The sequence below is a fragment of the Prosopis cineraria genome, unplaced genomic scaffold, assembly GCF_029017545.1.
Source record: "Prosopis cineraria cultivar Desert tree isolate PC_DT_omini unplaced genomic scaffold, ASM2901754v1 PC8, whole genome shotgun sequence".
NCBI lineage: Eukaryota > Viridiplantae > Streptophyta > Magnoliopsida > Fabales > Fabaceae > Prosopis > Prosopis cineraria.
In genome coordinates this window covers 7,894,455-7,916,404 of record NW_026555339.1, presented here as the reverse complement: position 1 = coordinate 7,916,404, position 21,950 = coordinate 7,894,455, and the positions used below count along the sequence as shown (strand labels likewise).

Sequence of the window (21,950 nt, the reverse complement as noted above, 5' to 3'; positions counted from 1 at the left end):
TGTACCCACCCATTAAAGGAAAAAAATGGACAGGTTGAAAATACGGGCCAGCCAGTGTTACTTGTAAACGAGCAGCATGGGCTACAAGTAAGCCATCTGCCGTCCCATTTTGAACAATATCAAAATCTTGCATCTGAACTCTGAAGCCTCCTTGCCTTGGCTCCTTGCTCACTATTGTTGTCCACTGGTGGTGCTACCCCTAACATCACTACCTCATTCTGTCTCTCATCTCAATCGTAGTGATAGTGCGGCAATGCCTCACATAGTCACACTCACAAACTCATAAGCAAGCGACAAGTCAATCTTCACACTGTTTGCAATTCACAGTTCGAACGGCCCACACTCGGTCGTTGGCGCTCACTCAGGCTCACCGCTCACAACTACTCATGCTCAGCTCCGACTCCTACTCAAACCCACTCCCACTTGAAGTCGATCTCATCTCTCCTAACATCGCCCTCGTCTCTGCTTCATTAGTTCATCATGCTTGTCCGTCTCTGCCTGACAAGCCAAGGAAGACCAGGTGAGTTAAGTATTAACTCTGTACTTGTAGTGATAATTCTCTAACCCTGCCTCTACTCTGGATTTTAGTGACTGTATGAGTATGAGTATAATTACTTTTGGGCTTGATTACCTCATTAGTCATTACTCTACACACATGCACACGCCACGATAATTTGAGTTTGTACTCTGTATGATTTTTTTGAGTATAAGTATAATTTATAGACTTTGTGGCAATTTAATCTAGCTTGTAAATTTGATTTTATATTCAGCACAATATCAATTTAATAACCCCTATCTTCTAGTTGCTATGAGCTTGTGATTATGACTTGTGCAATGTGGATGAAAGACAACTAAGTATGATATATATTTGATTGTTTGTTTGCTTTGATTAAATTATGTGATTGAACATAAACAATGATGGGAACATGCATAAGTACATTGCCTGGCTGAAAATATGAAATTATGCCTAAATAAAATTATGTGATTTTGTTTGTATTATGATTTATGAAATTGACGGATTGCTTGATTGGAATAATTGTGCCTTCCTAATTTTTTTTTATTGATGTTATGATTTTATTTTTAGAATTTAAAAGGATGAGCAACACTCAAACCCCTAAAGCAAATGTGAAAGAAGGTGATATTGAAACTAAAGCTTCTGCAACGTCACACAGTCTCATTACTCGAGTAGAGAATGCCACAAATAATGAGAGACAAAAACAAGCACCGGCTAGGAAAAGAAAGAAGCAAAGATTTGAAGTTTGGAAGCATTTTACAAGGATGCCACTTGAGCAAATTAAAGGGTAGCACAATGCCAAATGTAACTATCGTTGTATGGATTATGCAAGTCATCCTTCCAACTAAGGGACTAAAGCACTTCGGCGGCATTTTGAAAAGTGCTTACAGAATCCAAATAAATCCAACAAGACAACACAATATTTATTCCCTGTTTCTTATAGCCAAACAATGTCAACACAATTGTTCAATCAAGAGAGGTGCATGAAGGATCTTGCAAAATTTATTATAAAAGATAAGATGCCTTTTTGAGTTGTGAAAGAGGAGAGTTTTAAAGATTTATTGCATGGACTTGAGCCTAAGTTTCAAATTCCTTCACAAAAAATATCATGGATGTCTTACATAGCTTATATGATGAATATTTGAAGGATGTCATTGATGGTAAAGCTTCTCAAACTCAAGCAAGAGCGGAACATGGAATGACAATGTTGGGGGGAATCAAGAGTCAATTCCCGATGATAATGTCTTAAAAGTCATGGATGATAAAACAATAAGACAATTCTATACAATTGCAAGCACTGAATACTAAGAGGAAAAAAATTCGAAGGTGAATGAATATCTTCCCACTGAGTTAGTCGCTTCTCGTGATCTAAAATTTGGTGTTTTAGCTTGGTGGAAAGTGAATACCTTCAAGTATAAGTATTGAATTTGATTGCACATGATGTGTCGATTTCACCTGTCTCTATTGTGTCTTCAGAATCTACCTTTAGTACGAGAGGTTGAGTACTGGATATTTTCAAGAGTTCCCTGTCTGTAAAGATAGTTGAGGCACTCATTTGTGTTCAAGGTTAGCTTTCTCAACCTACTTTCAAATTGAAAGAGCTTGATATTGATAATTTTGATGAGTTAGATAATTTTGTTGTCGGTAATTTCATTAACATCTTTACTTTATATTACTCCACATTGTTCAAAAATGAATATTGTTTTCTTAATTTGTTTTGTGGAGGAAGAATCAAAGGCTCAACATTCAACCATCTCTTGTGGTTCTGAAAACGATGATGATTCAATGCAAGATTAAATATACGGTTGATTGTTTCAAGAACTTTTTTTACTTATTGTTTAGTTGTGTTATTGCCTTGTGACAAAACTATTTGTGTTGGATTGTTAATTGTGCCTTGTGGCAAGACTATTTATCAATTTGTATGGTTGTTTTGATTTGATTAATATTATATTTTGAAGATTGATAATGTTTTTAGCCTTGGATGAATGTAATATGTAACTGCTAATATTGAAGCTTGTTTCCTTTAATGATGGTGATATTTAAACTATTTTCAGGTAGAATTTAAAGAATTTTGAAGTATTAAATTTTTTTTAGCCAAAAGGGGGCTATTTGTACAAAATGGGTTAGCCAGCCTGCCTAAACCTATTTGCAGCCCGCCCAGCCCTTTTTCAAATGAGTTGAAATAGGTATAAGTTAGCCCAGCCCATTTTGGACAAAATGGGATGGGCCACGGGCCAACTCATTTGCCTGTTGCACAACTCTAAATTTCAAGAGCATGACGAGGATAAGCTAATGCCTTAATTTTAATATTAGAGGTTATTTTTTATTTTTAATATTTAATGGATAAATAGGAAAAAAAATTGAGTTGAAGATCAGGAAAGCAGAATCAACTGAATTTAAATAAAATATAATTTAATCTGGATACTATATCCAACAAAATCAGAAAAAATGGATGTTAAAATTGTTATCTAATTATAAAGCGAAATTAAGCGGGCAGAAAGAGTTGGAATTGAAATAAAAGGAAACATGGAATAAAAATTAATCTGAGAGGTATATATTGTATATATATGAAATATTTTTTATATATTATATACTAAATTTAATAGAAAATATAATAATAATTGTATTTTGTTTTTAATTCTTTTAACTTTATTTCGTTCTTCATAATCTTTTGAATTTGATCAGTTTGTAACGTTAATTAATTCCTATGCATTTCAAAAACGCTCCTGGACACCATGATCTGAAATTGACGGAATAAATTTTCCTGTAGCTTTGCTAACTAATTTACTTGATGTGGTAAATATATTTTGGCATGAAAATAAATTCACCAAATATAATTATAAAGAAAAGATAGCAGAAAAAGCTTTACTTTATAGTTGACTTAAACAAAATGAGGGGATGAGACGAGATTAAATACACGTCAACAAAACACTTGACAGGTTTAAAGTACACTTCAGCAAAATTAATGCTGTAGACGCTAACTGATGATTTTTATATACTTTTTAAAAATTATAAAGATTAAATGGGTCAAATTAAAGAACAAAACAAGGTTACATTAAATTAAAAATAAAACATGACCAAAATATTGAGACTTATTATTAAATTTTTTATAAAAAATATAATTATTGATTCCTATAATTTTATCAGATTTTATTTTTACTTTCTATTTTTTTAATATTTTTAATTCTTATAATGACTGAAAACACTTAAACTATGAATTTAAATAATAAATGTCATTCAATTTCATTAAAATTATAGAAATTGAAAATATTATAAAGATTAGAAGTAAAAATTAATAAAATTATAAAAATTGATAATTATATTTTTCCTGATAAGATGGATTCCATTTCCATTTCTCTTTTCCTCTCTATAATTCTAAGATACCAATCACAACCTTAAATATAGAATTTGAAGTCTCGCTTCCCAGCCAAACAATAAAAAAAAAAAAAAGGAATTTAATAGTTATCTAAGCGAGGGGGAGGATTCTAGCTATAAGCCATGAATGTTTGGTTAATCTGTTTTTTTAATAAAAAATAATCTAAGATAAGAGTTGAGAAAAAAGTAGAAATTGACTTTTAATTCAATTCTATGACTTTAAAGTCATTTTCTTACAACATCGTTCTTTTCAACATTTAAAAATAATATAATTTAACTTTTATTATTAATAAAAATTAATTTTAACCATTAATTGCCTAAAAAATGATAAAAAAATCTCAAAATTATAAAAAAATGATCAATAAAATTTTATTTGTTATTTTTTGAATCATTTATTGTAATTTTTTAGGTATTTTTTATATTTTTTATTAATTAATTGTCAAAGTTAACTTTTAATAATGATTAAAAACAAATTATAGTATTTTTAAAAATTGAAGGAAAATATTGCACAAAACATTAAATTTAAGACTTTAGGATTTTAGATGCTCTTAAACTTATAATTTAAGGCCAATTTGCACAAATCATTAGTTGACAATTAGTGTAAATTAACAATTTCTTAAAATTAAGGAATTATTTTTTAACAATAGGACAAATTTTATTGAAGAAAAATAAAAGCGATTGCAACGTAAAAGAGCACAGTAAATCATGAAACTGATTCCCTGAGCCAAAAAACATACATAAATGAAAAACAAAACATTATGGCCCCATTTGATATAACGAAAGAGTTTTTTATAGGATCGAAATCAAAATTAAAATTAAATTGAATTATAAAAATATGTTTGGTATGGGGATGAAATCCTAATATAATTTTAATGAGTAAATGTATTTAAAATTAAAAGGACCAAAGCACCCTTGTAATTTGTTTTAAGAGAAATTTAGCATTAGACTGGCAACCCTAAATCCCCACAACCACGACAGCAACCATCGACAAATTAAAAGCAAAATAAAAAACATCACACAAATACAAAGTCCCATTCACAAATCAAACCACAGATTTGAACAAATATAAGCACGTGCCTTTGATTTCACCTTCCTCTTTGGATTCTTTTTCCTTCAACTCAACCAACATGTGCGGGGGAAGAAGAGGTGAGGGAGACAATAAATAACAGAGACTTTAGAGTTGAGAATGTATAACTGGAGGAGACGATGGAAAGGAAATATACAAGTTTATGTAGTAAGCTTCCTCTCTCAGATTTGGACATCATTGCACCTTAACGTCTCGGGCAATGGTCATCGAAGATGAGGAAAGATGGAAGCATCTTGATGATCATTGTTGAAGATTAGGGGAGATGGAAGAGGGGCAGCGGTTGACGGTTGTGTAGATGAGCTGTGGTAGTGGTCATTAGAGATCGGGGAAGGTGGAGGGGACAATAAAGGGAGGGGGAGGGTAAAATGGAACCAAGCATCGATTATGTGGAATTGAATGGATTCCATGGGTGAAGCTAAGGAATCCAAATTAAGGACTTTTGATGGAACTGGATCCCATGAGAATTATGCTTATGACATATCAAACATGTTCAAAGGAAGAATCCACAGTTGATTCCATTTCTCTCTTCCTGACTCTAGTATACCAAACATATATAGTCTATAAGAGTTACAAAATGAGATTGAACAAATAAAACATTAAGCCCAAGCATTAAAATAAACAGGAAAACACTCATGGCAAACACAACCAAGAAAAAAAAATGAAAAAACAACAAGCACAATAACTCCTCTCAAGTCTTCATGTAGAATTTGAATGTCGATCGGGTTAGTTGAAACTTGAGAAGTTTGCTTCTCAACCTTCATGCATTTGAACTTGTTAAAGAATCGAAGGAGTGTGAGACAAAGAAAGTGTTCTCATGAGAATGGGAAATCCTGTGTTGATGCGACAACAAAAGAAGAGTAGAGAGGGTGTCTTGAAAACATTTGTGCTCATCATAGATTGTGCTAAGACAATCAACTTGATTGCTAGAAGTGATAATCACTCATTACCCATTTATAGAAATTATCAATCAGGCTAGAATTTACTTCAATTTTTTGGGCCAAATCTCTTTTAGGATTGGAACATTCATTTAAATTTAACATTCAAAGAAGCCAACACTTGTGCTCATCTCTTGGCCACTTAGGAGCAGAGTGATTTTATATGTTGTACCACCTTTGATCAATTTTTGTCTTACTATATTAAAGTGATAGATGATGAAAGAAGGTTATCTAACAAACTTAACTAGCTTATAGTCACTTGTGGGCATATTTTCATTAAAAAAAATAACATTCTAACATGACAAGGAGACACCCTGTTACACAAAAAAGAACTGAGACCAACAACATTACAATATGCGTTTTTAAGTGAGTGTTAAGAAACATAAAAACTCCTGTAGTAATCATTAATTTTTGTGATATTTTCTTTATACTATGTTTGGATACATATAAATTTATATTTGAACAAAATTCCTTACTTGGATTTTTAAAAATTTATGGATTCAAGATCTAAATTTTATATTAATTCTTTCATAATTTAAAATTTTTTATAAACTCTTACTATTTCAAATCTCCACGTGCGTCCTGGAAACATTGCCTAACAGTAATTATGTCCATTGTTTAAACTACACAATCAAAAAAATTTAAATAGATGAATTTGAAATATGAAATTTCAAATCTCAAATATAACAATCCAAACACAACATTAACAAAAATATCACGAGGAAGTGTCAATGATCCTTGCCTCTGGGGCCCACATCAACCAGACCCCATACCATCAGCTGCTCCCGACCATCAATTGGCGGCTTTCCTTTTGGATTTTCTTTTGCCTAAAAACTTTGCCCCGGGGGAATTGGGATATACAATTATTTTTTTTTGCCTGAAAAATTGGGATATACAATCCCTGAAAGAAATATGTATTTAAAAATGATTGTTTAATTATTTTAAATATTTTAACCTGTATTTTTTAAAAAATTATTTATCCGTATTCACATTATTTAAAGATGGCAAAAATATTTGAGTGTATAAAAATTATATTTCATTTTTTATATTTGTTATTTTATTTATATATTTTGAAAAAATAATTATGCTATCAAATAATAAGCTATTTTTTATTGTAGTAATGTTTTTTAAAAATTTATGAGATTTTAATAAAATCACATGGACTTTGGTGGACTACAAAAAAATGAATGAACTTTCCCTGTGAAACGTTAAATGGATCAATATTTTTATACTATATAATACCCCAATAGAAGTTTGATTTATGGGAAAGAACACATTAATTGATTTTCTTGTGACAAAATTTTATAAATTTTTTAAACTTTAGTAATTCTCCGATTTATATAATCTTTATTAAAAAAACTAAGAGCATGTATTACTACTTGTTTTCAAAATAGATTTTTTATTTTGAAAAAATATTTTTAAAATGTGTTATCTGTTACTATGGAAAATAAAAATATTAAAAGATATTTTTAAAAAACTCAAAAATAAAATTTTTTATGTTTTATTAATTTTTGTTTTGAAAATTTTGAAAACATAAAATATCATGTTTTTATTAATTGTAATTGTGCTAATAAAGTAAATAATTTTTCTACTGTTTGTTTCACCACTTTTAGATAAATTTATTAAAATGATGATTAATTTTTTAAATTAGATAAATTTATTAAATGATGATTAATTTTTAAATTTTGTCTCAAAAATTCGTTTAAAGAAATTATTTTAAAAATGTAGAAACATATTAAAACAGGATCAAACAAGTTTTAAGTTATTCTCATAAAGTATCGATGGAGATGAGACACACATTTTACATTTTTTATGTGCATGTATACTATATATCTGTAATTTTTTTACATTTTATAAAACCTCATAGTCATTATATATGATTATTAATGACTTATTTGTTTAAAATTAAAAAATAAGTAATTTTTAGATGGTTTAAAAATTTTATAAAAATAAATTTATTTTGTAAAAGTTTTATAAAAAACAGACATTATTATTTTATGTTTAATTAGAATAATAAAAAACTAATTATTAGTTAATTATTTTTAAATTTTATAATATCTTTCTTGATTTTTTTATAAAAATAATTTATTATTATATTATTTTAAAATTTTATGATATTTTCACGTATCCTATTTTTTTAAAATACACTCTCTCATCTCATGCATTAAATTATTTTTAGAATGTACTTAAAATAATTAAAAATCTATTTTTTTTAATTTTGATAATTTTTAAATGTTTAAAAAGTATTATAAAAAATATCTTTTCCAAAAATAAGTAATTTTTTAATGAAATAAATTAAATGTACGGCCCTAAATTAAATTTTTAATTATTTTTTTTATAAACTGTAAATTATATTATTATAAATCAATTTATTGAATTTTGTTCCATTTTAAAACGTCAATTCCCTCCCAACCGAGAAGCAATTTTTTTTTTTTGGTTCCAAAAAAAAGAAGCAGCAAATTTCTTTGACTTCGGTTTCTCTTCTTTTCAAAATCTCCTCATTTTGGCGTCTTCCCTCACTCCTGCTCGCAGATCTGGGGTCCCAGTCGTTCCTTATTTTTATTTTCCCATCATTTTCTCCGCTAAATCCACCAAAGCAAGCTTAGCTTTTACTCCTCTTACCTCAATTCAACCTCCTCTTTCTCTATCTTAAACCGCAATCACCATTCATTACCATTACATTTCAACTTTTTCCCATTTCTGCATTTCCCATTTCGTTCATTCCGCTTTTTTCAACTTCAAAAGACTTGCATTTTCTTAGGTTTCACTGCTAGCTGCTCTATTGAAGCGACAATGAGTTCGCAGACATACAAGCACTCGAAAACCATGAAACCTTCTAATCAACCGTCTTCAACTCCGCCCTCTTCGAGATCTTCCTCATCTTCTCTTTCTTCCCACCTCGCCATGGTCGAACTCAAGGGAAGGATCCTCACCTCTCTCTCGAAGCTTTCTGACAGAGACACTTACCAGATCGCAGTTGAAGACTTGGAAAAAATCATCCAAAGTTTATCCCCAGAGAGCATACCCATGATTCTGAATTGCTTGTATGAAGCGTCCAACGATCCAAAACCAGCTGTCAAGAAAGAGTCCCTTAGGTTGTTCACAGTGGTTTGTGCGTCGCACAGCGATTCTGCGTCGACCCACTTGACCAAAATTATAGCCCACATTGTGAAGAGACTCAAGGACTCCGATTCAGGCGTGAAGGATGCGTGTCGTGACGCTATTGGTGCACTGTCGGCGCAGTACTTGAAAGGTGCAGGCGGGGTTACTGATAATGGAGGTCTTGGTTCTGTGGTTGCATTATTTGTGAAGCCGCTGTTTGAAGCGATGGGTGAGCAAAACAAGGGAGTGCAATCCGGTGCTGCTATATGCATGGCTAAGATGGTGGAGTGCGCTTCAGAACCGCCTATTTCTGCGTTTCAGAAGCTGTGCCCCAGGATATGCAAGTTCCTTAACAATCCCAACTTCTTGGCAAAAGCTTCAGTCTTACCCGTTGTAGCTAGCTTGTCTCAGGTTTGCATTTGTTTGGAATAAGTTAGATCCTTTCATGTTAGAATTGTAACATTTGGAATTTTGCATAGAAATATAATGAAAACGGTGGTGGCAACTACAGATGTATAATGTTAATGTTAATTGCAAATATTTAGGCACATGTACTAGAGCAAAAACTTGTGTGTAATATAATTTTTAACTCAGATACTTTCTGTGGCCTGGCAGGATATGGATGGTTTTATCAGAAAAAGGTTTCTTTACATGTTATATTTTGATTGAAGAACATGCTGCAAATACCTCAAGCTAACTTTTGTTCATCTGTTTACCATTTGGATTCTACTCGTGTGTGTTGTTTGAAATTTGATCTTTTATTTTCATTCATCATATCTATTTTTGGCCTTTGGGTGGCTCCAGTTGGGAGGTAATTGTTATTTCTTGTTTTCCTTACGCAAAACTTACGAGAAATCATCAAAGGAACAGTTTGTGCTAAGACATGAAAGTATAACAGTTAGACGGATTTCTAAGAGGTAATTGAATTGCAGGTTGGAGCAATCACACCACAGAGCATGGAACATTTGCTACCTAGTATCCATGAGTGCCTCACCAGTACTGATTGGGCAACACGCAAGGCGGCTGCTGATGCATTAAGCTCCTTGGCTTTGCATCCAAGCAGCTTGGTTATGGATGGAGCATCATCTACAATGGAAGCACTTGAGGCATGCCGTTTTGATAAGGTAGCATTTGCAATGTGATTTCCTTATCATAGTAGTCAAGCTTGCTTCTAGACATTTTTATTTATTTCTTCTATATACAAGTTTCATGCTCTCTTTCTCAATGGAGGTTACTTGGTCTATCCTCCCAATCCTTGCAATACTTCTTATTTTATTTTTTTGAGGGAAACTGTAAAGAAGAAATAAGATCATAAAGTCCTCCATCCAGTGAAGTAATATGACTTTGTTCCAGGCATTCTGGTGTATCTTATATATAAGCGCAGAAAGATTTCTATATAGAAAATTGAATAGTGCCCCCTTGGATTTTTTTTTTGGCCTCCTTCCTAGGGTATCTTTGGCTCTTGAATTATTCCACATGTGCATGGGAATTCAAGATTTTTTAAAATTAGAATTCAAAAAAAGTTAATATTGTCAATAGATAGTATAAACATTAAAGCAATAGTGCTCAACTATTTTACTTCTGTTTGAAATATTGATTCTGGGTTTATGATTTGGTTGAGGTTGAAGTGTTTAATATATTCAGTGCATGGAAACAGCTTGATTTTTGTGAAGGCCTCTTAAGATAAAGTGACATATATTATGATGGACAACTAATTTCTGGTAAGAACAGCCAGCTTTGATTGGCCATCCATTTCCATAATATTATACAGTGTCCGTTTTTCTCCTTTAGAGGTTCTGCTCTTAAGATAGCAAATTAAAGGGTTTGCTGTCCAAGCATAGAATACTGGTGCTTACTGAAAATTTCATCGTCAAGTTCATTAAAAAAAAAATCATTATAGAGCATCTGGGCAAATAATTACATCGAAGTGCTCATTGACTCCCAAATCAAAAAGGTATTATTGGTTTTCAGATAAAACCTGTCAGAGATAGCATGACAGAAGCACTGCAGTTATGGAAAAAGATTGCAGGAAAAGGAGATGGAGCTACTGATGATTCCAAGCCCTCGACTTGTGGTAGGCATGCTTCTATTGCATAATCTATACATCATGTACAGTGTTGCAGGTTTTTTCACTTCTGTTTTCTCTCCTAATGTTTTGGATGTTGATAAACCAGAACCAGCTGTTTCGTCAGAAACAAGTGACATAAAAAAGGTACATCTCGGAGAAAGTAAGGCTGAGCCATCAGCAAAGGATTTATCAGCTGGTTCTTCTAACTTGGATTCCACTGCCAAAGCCAAACCTGTCAATATTCCAGAGAAGGCAGTTGTAATATTGAAAAAGAAAGCTCCTACCTTAACTGATAAAGAGATAAACCTAGAATTCTTCCAGAAACTTGAAAGAAGGGGTTCAGATGATTTACCTGTAGAAGTAGTTGTTCCTCGTAGATGTATCAATTCTTCAGGCACAATCAATGAAGAAGAATCTGAGGCAAGTTTAAAAAGTTCGAAAGAAAGAATAAATTGCACTGGAAATGTTTCTGCTGAGAATTTTCATGGATCTGTCAACAATAACTATCGCATCTCAGAGAGAAGCAATGATGTGAATTCTAGACAACAAAACCATGAAGATTTTGCCCACGATAGATACTCTGAAAAGAAAGTGAATGGTAAAGAATTAAGAACAAAAGCACATGATACTGATGATAGGATTGACATCAGTCAGAGGGAAAGTTCTGCTAATGTATCAGGTTTTTCTAAAACGGATGGTCAATCGGAAGTCTCCTTCAACAACAGAGGAAATTGGTTGGCTATCCAGAGGCAGTTACTGCAGCTTGAAAGGCAACAAGCTCACCTGATGAACATGGTGCAGGTATGATCATTAAAATATGTCATAAAATTTTGCTCTAATATACACTTTGTCAGTGATGGGTCTGAACTAATTTGCAGGATTTTATGGGTGGATCTCATGATGGCATGGTGACTTTAGAGAATAGAGTACGAGGGCTTGAGAGGGTTGTTGAAGACATGGCACGTGATTTATCTATATCATCAGGTCGCAGAGGTGGTAACTTTTCAGGATTTGAGGGATGTTCTAGTAGACCTGGAAAGTATAACAGTTTTGCTGACTACTCCATTGGCAAGTATGGAAGAAGTGGTGATGGACGTATCCCTTTTGGCGAAAAATTTGGCCAATCTGATGGAAATGCTTTGGGCATGAGGGGTAGAGGGTCATCTTGGAGGTCTGACATGTCTGAAGCATGGGATTTTCCTGGGCATACTACTTCTAGAAATGGCCAGATGCCCTCAAGGAGAACTTTTGGCGGTGGTTCTGTTGATGGAAGATCTCCAAAGTCAGCACACGAGATTGATCAAGGGGTCAGCAGAAGAGCTTGGGAAAAAGTTGCAATGCCCCTTCGGCTGGGTGAGGGGCCTTCTGCCAGAAGCGTATGGCAAGCCTCAAAAGATGAAGCTACCTTAGAAGCAATTAGAGTCGCTGGAGAGGATGGTGGAACATCTCGAGCAACAAGAGTGGCTATCCCTGAAATGACTGCTGAAGCTTTGGCAGATGACAATATTGGGCAAGAGAGGGATGCCATCTGGACTTCTTGGAGTAATGCTATGGATGCTCTTCAAGCGGGTGATATAGATTCAGCCTATGCTGAAGTTTTATCCACAGGTGATGATTTCTTACTAGTGAAGCTAATGGACAGATCAGGGCCTGTAATCTATCAACTTTCAAATGAGGTGGCCTCTGAGGTCTTGCATGCAATTGGACAGTTCTTATTAGAGCAGAATCTATTTGATGTCTGCCTGTCTTGGATTCAACAGGTATGTCGTTACTTCATTAGAATTTACCTTCCATGTATATTGACCAAAAAAAAAAGAAGGGAGAATGACAATAATGTCTCAAAGGATGAATTGATGACAGTTAGGTTCCCGACAGAATTTTCTATAAAATAAATTGTAAATATCAATTCAAGCAATTATAAATAAGAATCCGAATTTCAAACTAATTGTTACATTTAGAATTTAAATATCATATTTGCAATTGAAATTTTTAAATTTGTAATTGTTTGAAACGATATTTACAATTGATTTTTTCAAAAAAAATTTATCGAGAACTTAACTGCTATTAATTTCTTCTTTTGGAACTTAACTATCATTCCCCCACTCCAAAAAAAAAAAAAAAAAACTTCTTTAAGCCAGCGTATTTATTCTCCCATCATATGACTATTTTCTTAAGAAACGAACTGTTGAGTGTTACTTTCTTCCCAAATACAGGGATATATCGTTTGGCTCACTTTCCTTGTTTCTTCTGTTCTTGATTGAAAAACAATACCTTCTTTTGTGGAAACGATTGTGCCTTGTCTACTTTACCGTATTCTTATTTAAGAAGTCATTGGATTAGAATTTCTAGACTACTAAACAACAATTTTGGGAAAACATAATGCCCCTGCTTGGCAGGTAACCCTTAAGTATCATGTGGAGCAATGATGGCACAATCTTTAGCACCCAAAATTATGATCACTGAACTTTTCAGAACTTGTCTGTCTTCTCTGGTTCCTTTGCTTTGCATCTTAGAGGTGCAATCACATGAGACGAGCCTGGATATCCTCATACCAGCAATCATGCCACTTAAGTACCACAAAAATTACTCGTGCAACCCAATGTGTGACATTTTCCTTACTAACATCATCTCAAGTATCGTGCCAATTCGTGACAGACTGTTTTACAGAACAATATAATGTATTGATGCATTTATTGTCTTCAGTATTTAGGTTCTATTTGGAATACTCGTTCAACTTGCTCTTGCTAGTCAACTCTCACACAGGTTCAAAGAACATTGTAATGCTTCAGTTGTTTTGGCTAACTTAATCCCCCATTTTGGTATTCTTGATTCTGTAGACTTTTGACTATGTAGGACAGGATTCTTCCACCATTCAATAGAAGGCTGCTTAAAAAAATCAAATGGGGTCCTTGATTGCTAATCTGATTCTGGCCTGTAAATCATGCAGGAAGCTGTAATATTTGATTCAGGCTAGATATGAAGACTTTTCAGTGAGATTTTTTGTTTCATATTCCTCAAACCCTGTGACAGTTCATTGTGCTTCTCATAACCCTTGACTTGTCTCGATTTTTTTTTTTATAGGAAATCTGGTCCCATAACTGTGAAAAATAAAACACACCTAAGCAGTCTTATAGATGGCCGTTCCAATCTCTTATTTTGATTACTCGATTGTCTCTGATGAACCAATTTCTGTCAAAGGAGTGATTGCTTATATGGCACATTGCTCACTTTTGTTTGTGAGTACATGGTCCAGATTTAAAGCATAGCCTTCTAATAAATTGATCGAGGGGTGGTTTGATTAGCTTAAAGTCATGTTGTAAATTGTAATTAGCTTCTATATTACTGCAGCAGAAAATATGCTATTACTTCAAGTAAGCAGCATTAGATCAATGTGGCTCAGAAAATTCATTTCATGAACATAGTCAACATTAAATTATTTCCATATTTATGACTTGACATCAGGAGTAACAGAGCTTGTCTAGCATTTAGTGCTTCTTGCCTTTCAATACATTGCCGTTTCCCTTCCTTTTGTACCATTTTGTCTTTCATAACTGCTTGGTCATAGAAAGTTTCATATCATGCCAGTGAACTTCAGCTCAAAGCTTAAGCTTGAGTGAAAATTATCGTAATCCCCAGACAGCCATCAAAATAATGGTACATGCATAGTGATGTTGGAAGAGTAGCTTGTCTGGTTGTTTATTTCCAATTCCTATGGTCTATAAGAAATTTGCAGATCATACCAGGATAGATAAACATTCATGAGTGGCTCCATCTACAAATTCCTTGTAGAATGGGAGTTCTACAGAATTAAGCATAGTTTCTCCATTGCATATAGCTTCCAAATAATAATAAGTAGAGACTTGAATTTGATTTCAAAATCTATCATGCTCAGTTGTTGGAGATAGTATTGGAGAATGGACCTGATACCTTTGGGATTCCCATGGAATTGAAGAAGGAAGTCTTGCTGAATCTACATGAAGCTGCTTCTTCAATCGATACAGCTGAGGACTGGGAAGGAGTGCCACCAGACCAACTCTTGTTTCAGTTAGCTTCAGGCTGGGGAATTGATCTGCAACAGAATGACAAGTAGCTTGTAGATTTTATATTGAGGCTATTGGTTGTAAGAATCTGGGGAATTGATCACGTGAAGTGACTTCAAAAGGTCCTGATCAGTAAGAATCCATGGTATGTTTTCAGTTTTGGCTTGGGTTGGTTTCCTTGAAGTCTTTGGATTTTGAATATACGTCAAATAGTAATGTAATTTCTCCCGAAATTTAGGACCATTCAATATTCTGAAAAGAATGTGTATCTTTTATTTACGGTACAAAAATGCAATATATGATAGCTAATTTGCTTTTATTTGGTTTTATTCATTTATTTGTGTATGGCGTTATTTTGAAGAACAAACAGAAATCTAGATCAATAACTGAGAATTTCATGAAAATAATGATTTCATGAAGTGTGTGTCTGTTGGGCATACCTCTTGTGCCCAGAGGAACATAACAGCTAAGGACTAAAGTTGGGAATTCCATGTATTAAAATTTATTCCACAGGCTGGAGTAGTGAGACTATTGTTTACGAAACAAGATGCGTAAGTTGAGCCCCAAAAAAGGCCATACCCATGGATTAAAAAAAAAAAATGGTTCACTAGGTTGCATTGCACATGCATACATTAAAATTCAAAAAATAAAATAAAATAAAATAAAATTCAATTTCCTTGTAATTTTCAGAAATTCAGTAAGACAATGATAATAAGATTGCCGGGACGAAAATTAAATATTTATTAAATAAAAAACACTTTTAATTAGCTTACTTAACCATTCATCGCGAACAATCTCGGTCAGTGTTTATTTTTTCCAGCAATTGAGTGGTGTTACTTTCACAATCTTTTATTTCCCTTTTTGTTTCATTTAATAATCTGCATCATCACGCGCAAGATCAAGACTCTTTTATGTTACTTCCACAGTCTTTTATCCATTTTTCTGGATACTTCCCTTGGCCTTGAGTAATACTGTAAGCTTAAGCAGTACTGTCTTCTTCGTTATGTTCCCAATTTTCTCAAGTTCAGAAGCAATGGGCACTAGTTTTTTCACTTGTTCATAGTCATGCTTTTGCTCCAAATGGATGGGTCGAATCTAATTCACTTTATAGCTATAAGGCCACTAATGTCATTTTATTTTAAGATTTAAGCTTCTAAATTATTTAAGACACAATTATAGTTTACAATATAGTATCATTCATGGATTTGATATAGTATATTTGTTAATTCTACCTGGATGATAATTTTTTTAACATGTTAAAGGGTTTTATGTAGTCAAAATTTTCTTTTAATCAAGTTGCTAAAGCCTGCACTGATGGCTTAGAATTTTTTGGGGACTGAACTTTAAATAAATGCCCAGACCCATGGATACAGAATGTGCAATTGGTAAGAAAATTGAAGTAAGGATCGTTAAATACCTTCTAATATCTAATATAAGACAGGGGACAAAGAGCAAGTCAGATTTATACATATATGCCTCAAAAATTGAGTTCAGAAAGGAAATTTCCTTTCACACATCTAATTGATTCATCATCCTTGCTTTGTGTTTTCTCAATTCTCAATGAAATAAAATACTCAAGTAAAGAAGGAAAAACTAAATCAACCAATAAACTAGTCATACAAAATATAACACCTAGAATGAGATCAAAAAAGGCCATTGGCATGAATTGTTTCCCACCTTGCCACTGAGACAATGAAAAAAGCACCTAAGGAACTGAACTGAAGTCCCGTCAGTTGAATATCAAGTAGGTAGATTGGCAAGAAGCCATCTACCATAGAGATCAACAAAATGGGATCCAAGTTGCTGATCCAAAGGTAAAAAGTATGCCTCAATAGTATAAGAAACGGTGGGACAGAGGAGGACCCAGTAGGAAAACCCTAAAGAGAAGCCTCCGTTGTTGGAATGTCTATGTTGCGCAGCTATGACTCAAAACGCTTTCATGGCTAAAAGAGAAAGGCGATCTTAAGGGCCACGCTTATTCAATAAGCAAATATATCACTAAGTCAAATAAATCAAGACCTTTTCAGCTAAATTCAATAAACACAGTGCTTCAACAAAGAGCAATGAAACGAATAACATAACTGAAAACAAGTTCACAAGGTTGAAGAGATTTCCTCACTATTTGAGAACAACGGATGATAGGTTGAGAGATCTAAACATCCCTCAGATTCCATTTTTCCTCAATAAGATTCAGTCCACTACTTCTAATATTAAAACAAATCATCATGGGGATGAAGCACAAGGAAAACACTTTCCTGAAAGAAACTGCAAATATGTATCACAACACACTGCATTCAAGCAGTCAACCACCCACCTGAATTTCTAATGAACGAGTAAAGAAAAACTGAGACGTGAACGAAAGCAAGCGTTCATTAGGACTCTATAAATTTCGTCCAAAAAAAAATTAGGACTCTATAACTATATTTGAAAACCAAAACAAACGAGTCAAATTGTCAATTTAACATCGTAATCCTCACGAGTCAATCATAATATTCAGATTTGAAATTGGGCAGCACCGCTGCAATAGCAATGAACAAAACTTCGAACCCCAAAATCACGCAAAAAGATAATTACAGAGCTTGCTTATCAGAATTTATACCACTAAAGCAAGTTAAGTTATGCCGGAACAGAAAAATTACATTGACCTAATTAGGTTTGTACCTTTTGGCAGCATTTAAAAAGACAAAAGGTAAAAGAAAAAAAAAAACAGAGACCGCCGAAAACAGAGCGGAAAAATCATTCGGCGGATGAAAACCAACTAAGAGAAGCAGAACCAGATAACAAAAGTTCTAAACATACAGATTTAGAAAGAGCGAAGCTAACAGAACATCTAATACACTTTCTACGAAATCGAACTAAATTTCTCAGCAACCAAACGCAGAGATACCAACTAGGTTTTCCAGAAATGACGGAAAGTTCGGCGCTAGGAAGAAATAAAGGGTTAGGAGGTTATTTATAGGAAGCTGTAAGAGACGAGTTACCGGTTTAGTCCCTAAGTTTTATTTAATTCCGTTTTAGTCCTTGAACGTGTTGGGCTCCATGACCCACGAGTTGGACACAACCGAGCGAGGCGCAAGTGTCTTTACGACCTTCTCTTCCATTGTGCTGTGTCGGTGGGAAATTACCAACCGCTGAAAGAGAAAAGCGTACAAGGAAGTCGTTACGGCACGGGGCGTTTCATTCTGAAGGTAAAAGAAGTCTCAAAGCATGGAAGCTCTGAATCAGAAGAAGCTCAAGATAGGCATAAGTCTTGTTCTGTTGATGTTCTTTGTTCTGGGTGCTTCGGCTTGGACTGGTGAAATCCATGGCCGGGTTGTTTGTGATGTCTGCGGTGATTCTTCTATTGGACCTGAAGACCATATCCTCGAAGGTCCCTTTCTCTCTTTTCCTCTTCAATTGGCACTATCTTTCATTTATATGTTCTTCCGACTAGGTTGTTTGACTAGGTTTCTTGATTTTGTGCCGAAATTTTGTTTGCTTTTCAATTGAACTGCATTGTGTTTTTTCTCAACTGACTGACCTAGCTGATGATACTGCGTTTATGAGCTTCCTGAAGTGTAATTTGGTTATATTTTGACCGTGGCAATAGGTTGGAAGAGATTCTTAGTGTAATTTTACTGTGTGTATATCTAGTGGATTACGTTTTAAGGCCATTGCGTTTATGCTAGCTCTTATTTTCTGGTTTGGACCTAGTTTACCATCTTTTTCATATCAATAATTATTGCAGTTGAAGTTTCAGCCTTTCAATTTGTTCATCCAACTGACTTCATCTTTCGTCACATAATTTATTTGATCTTAAGATTTTGTTGGATGCGTGAGAGACGTTCAATCTTGGCTTTATGTGTAAAATTTGCTAGTAATACTGAAATAGAATCCTTGCCATAAGATGGTTTGGCGCGTGTGACTAAAGTAGTAATACGGTTTTTCTTGCAAGCATTAAGGAAGCATTTTATTGCCTGCTTTAAGCTTGCTGCTTTATTGGGATGACCATAACATTTTTTTAAGCAGTTAAAATTCTGAGAAATCCATTCAAGCTATATTTTAATCATTGGCACAACCACACTTCTTAAAAAGAAAGGGAAAAAATTAGTTTCCTGGCTGATTAAAATCACTTTACCTTTAGCCTAATGTTTAAGTTTGTGATTTCCAAGTAGGACAAGGATTGCTGATTGGAAGAAGATTTGTATTTATGTCATTAGAGACTTTTGAATCATCCTGATGCGATTCTAATAAATTATATTTTACTTTTCATTTTAGTTCTAGTAGAACACACCATTGTCTCTTGAGGTTATTACGATCAAAAACTATAAGCCGTGCATGCAAAACACACCAAAAAAAAAAAAAAACAGTTAGGAAGAGTTAGGTTCAACAATGCTCGAATTCAACCTAGTTAGATAATCAAGTAAATAATAATAATAATAATAATAACCATATGCCATACAGATATTAGTTGGCAATGACATTCATATGAATTAGTAGACAATGTGCTGTTGACGCTAACAAGAAGTGCTAGAGCAATTTCTCTGTATTCTTTTATCTTAAACTTGAACTGCTTAAAGTAAAGCTTGAAAACAGGTTTTTTTAGCATTCTTTCGCAAAATGATTGCTATTTACATGTATGTATCAACAACCAGAATATTTTGGGTCATATTGCTACGGTCTGCATAAGCAAATTCAGGTGGAGAGATATGAAGGTGGTAGACTGTCTTACTGTCCTTACAAGTGACATCATTAGAGAGTTAGCATTGGAGCCATTTGAGTAGTGAATATTTTCAAGACTAAACTTATTGGAACATCCTCTTTTCTAGAGAGGACATGAATCAAGAAAACAGCAAAACTTGATTTTGCAGGCAATAGTTGTGTCATTGGCTAGACTGTACGCTTTTGAAGGGTTTGATTTATTGAAATAACTTCTTTCCCGTTATTCTCTATTCTGGGGCCAAAGTAACTTGAAGTAAATTGTAATCTAACATGATTTTGCCCTTCTGTTTGAAAGATTGGGAAACTAGTGACTCAGATGTTACACACTGTGGGGATTTGATCTAGGCAACTTGCATACTTGATTCTGCGACCAAAACAAAATCTATGTTGTCTCTAGCAGCATGACATGAGATTTCTTTTTAATCTGCAGTATTTTATTTCTGAGGAGCAGTGTTATCACATTTACATTTGATAAACTTGCTTGATACTACTCATCGGTTTGATGGCACAATTTCATAATGTGATTGTCCTCTGGAAGTGGAACTAGTTCCATTCCCCAGCAAAACAAAAAATGAAAATAGAATGCATTTAGATGCTTGATGCAACCTAGGATTCAGTTTAGTCATATTAATCCATCTTATGATTGACTATCAATATTCAGTTATATGTCCTAAAATGTGATTGTTATTGGTCTGAGGCAGGCGCTGAGGTTGCTGTTCTTTGCATCACAAAGTCCGGGGAAGTTCTAAATTACCAGGCATTCACAGATGCTAGGGGGATTTACACAGTAGCAGAGACAATGCCCGAGAGCGATCGTTGGGACGCCTGTCTTGCTCGTCCCATTAGTAGCTTCCACGAGCACTGCACTGACCTCGGCAAGGGTAGCTCCGGGGTGAAGTTCAGCTACAATCACCCGTCAGGTTATTCCCATGCCGTCAGAACTTTTGTTTACCGACCTTCTAGTCTTCCAACCTACTGCATTTGATTTGCTCTGGCCTTGCTACAAACTTATGATGATGACCATGCTTGGTTAAACCACAAGAAAAACTGGATACTAGATGCGCATAATTTATGCTATAGTATGTGCATATACATATACATACTTATATAGTGTTGTCTGATATTTGTTATCACTATCGAGCCTAGTTGAAGTGGAGGTATGAACTATGACCAAAGGTCTTGTGAGTGGCATTGTCATTGAGTGATTGAGATTAGCTCAACAGTGGGGCTCGTGCATTGTAAGAAGTTTATAAAATGAGCTAGACTATTCATAAGTTGTTGTGAATAGTGCTGCTTTTTATAGATATCCTATATATATCTATTTCTATGTTGATATGTTGATGTCATGCAAGTTGTTTTACTAATAACGAATTTGCTTTTCAGCTTACACACACGCGCACACATCAATTTAAAGTAATTTAATTGATTCATCATTGCTCAAACCCAAAGTAAATGTAACGTTTTTATCCTTTTTATATTAGTTCCAATATTCAGCTTAGGATTTGTATAAAAAAATATTTAGTTTAAGATAATCAGTTTGGATTGACAATAAAACCACACACAATTTGAAAAAGAAAATTAGCTGTTTAAAATAAATAAAAACAAATTGGTACTCATGTTGATAAAACAATAAACTAGGGAGATATAATTATTTTACTTTTACCATAAACAAATGAACGTACAGAGAATATTAATTTGATTTAGACTATCTATATTTTTAAATTAAAAATCAACTCGAATTAGAATTAGGTATACAAATTAAACTATTTAATTTAGATAGCTCACATTATATATGCACACATATTCTTTTCGTTAAAAAATATAAAATATTTTTAATTGAATTTTATCTTTAATAAAATATTCCCTCCGTTTAAAAATATAAAGCATTTTTTAAGGAGTTGGATATTAAAAAATGTAAGGCATTTTTAGTCTTTTGAAATGTAATCATTACCTTTTTTTTCAAAAATACCCCTATTGATAATGACTTTATATTTATTATAGGGTGTTTAATAGGGGTAAATATAAAAAAATAGAGTTAGTTTGAAAATAAATAACTAGTTTATTGAGGGTGAGATTTGATTGAAAATGCCTTACATTTTTTAATAGAAAGGGTAGTTATTTATCTTTA

The 21,950-nt window shown here is 33.6% G+C and overlaps 2 protein-coding genes and 2 non-coding genes across 4 annotated transcripts; 2 read left to right on the top strand and 2 right to left on the bottom strand.

Annotated features, from left to right (window-relative positions):
* The first annotated feature begins 8,516 nt into the window (after positions 1 to 8,516).
* Positions 8,517 to 15,440, top strand: LOC129318859 (microtubule-associated protein TORTIFOLIA1-like). Its single transcript, XM_054963835.1, has 6 exons — positions 8,517 to 9,424; positions 9,946 to 10,137; positions 10,985 to 11,087; positions 11,188 to 11,882; positions 11,960 to 12,841; positions 14,974 to 15,440. The coding sequence occupies exons 1-6, from the start codon at positions 8,705 to 8,707 to the stop codon at positions 15,169 to 15,171; spliced, it is 2,790 nt and encodes a 929-aa protein (XP_054819810.1). The 5' UTR covers positions 8,517 to 8,704; the 3' UTR covers positions 15,172 to 15,440.
* A 1,127-nt stretch (positions 15,441 to 16,567) lies between these two features.
* On the bottom strand, positions 16,568 to 16,665 carry LOC129319130 (small nucleolar RNA Z266). The gene has a single exon (XR_008595440.1). It is a non-coding gene; the product is annotated as a small nucleolar RNA Z266 (small nucleolar RNA).
* A 613-nt stretch (positions 16,666 to 17,278) lies between these two features.
* On the bottom strand, positions 17,279 to 17,355 carry LOC129319131 (small nucleolar RNA R21). Its single transcript, XR_008595441.1, has one exon. It is a non-coding gene; the product is annotated as a small nucleolar RNA R21 (small nucleolar RNA).
* Positions 17,356 to 18,214: 859 nt separating this feature from the next.
* Positions 18,215 to 21,155, top strand: LOC129318860 (uncharacterized). Its single transcript, XM_054963836.1, has 2 exons — positions 18,215 to 18,491; positions 20,524 to 21,155. The coding sequence occupies exons 1-2, from the start codon at positions 18,329 to 18,331 to the stop codon at positions 20,805 to 20,807; spliced, it is 447 nt and encodes a 148-aa protein (XP_054819811.1). The 5' UTR covers positions 18,215 to 18,328; the 3' UTR covers positions 20,808 to 21,155.
* The last annotated feature ends 795 nt before the right edge of the window (positions 21,156 to 21,950 follow it).

Bases quoted from the DNA above. Each gene is read 5' to 3' on its own strand.
- LOC129318859 (XM_054963835.1), top strand. From the start codon at position 8,705: ATGAGTTCGCAGACATACAAGCACTCGAAAACCATGAAACCTTCTAAT. The intron at 11,088-11,187 runs GTAGGCATGCTT...TTGATAAACCAG, and splicing joins TTCCAAGCCCTCGACTTGTG to AACCAGCTGTTTCGTCAGAA. The intron at 12,842-14,973 runs GTATGTCGTTAC...TATCATGCTCAG, and splicing joins GCCTGTCTTGGATTCAACAG to TTGTTGGAGATAGTATTGGA.
- LOC129318860 (XM_054963836.1), top strand. From the start codon at position 18,329: ATGGAAGCTCTGAATCAGAAGAAGCTCAAGATAGGCATAAGTCTTGTT. The intron at 18,492-20,523 runs GTCCCTTTCTCT...GGTCTGAGGCAG, and splicing joins TGAAGACCATATCCTCGAAG to GCGCTGAGGTTGCTGTTCTT.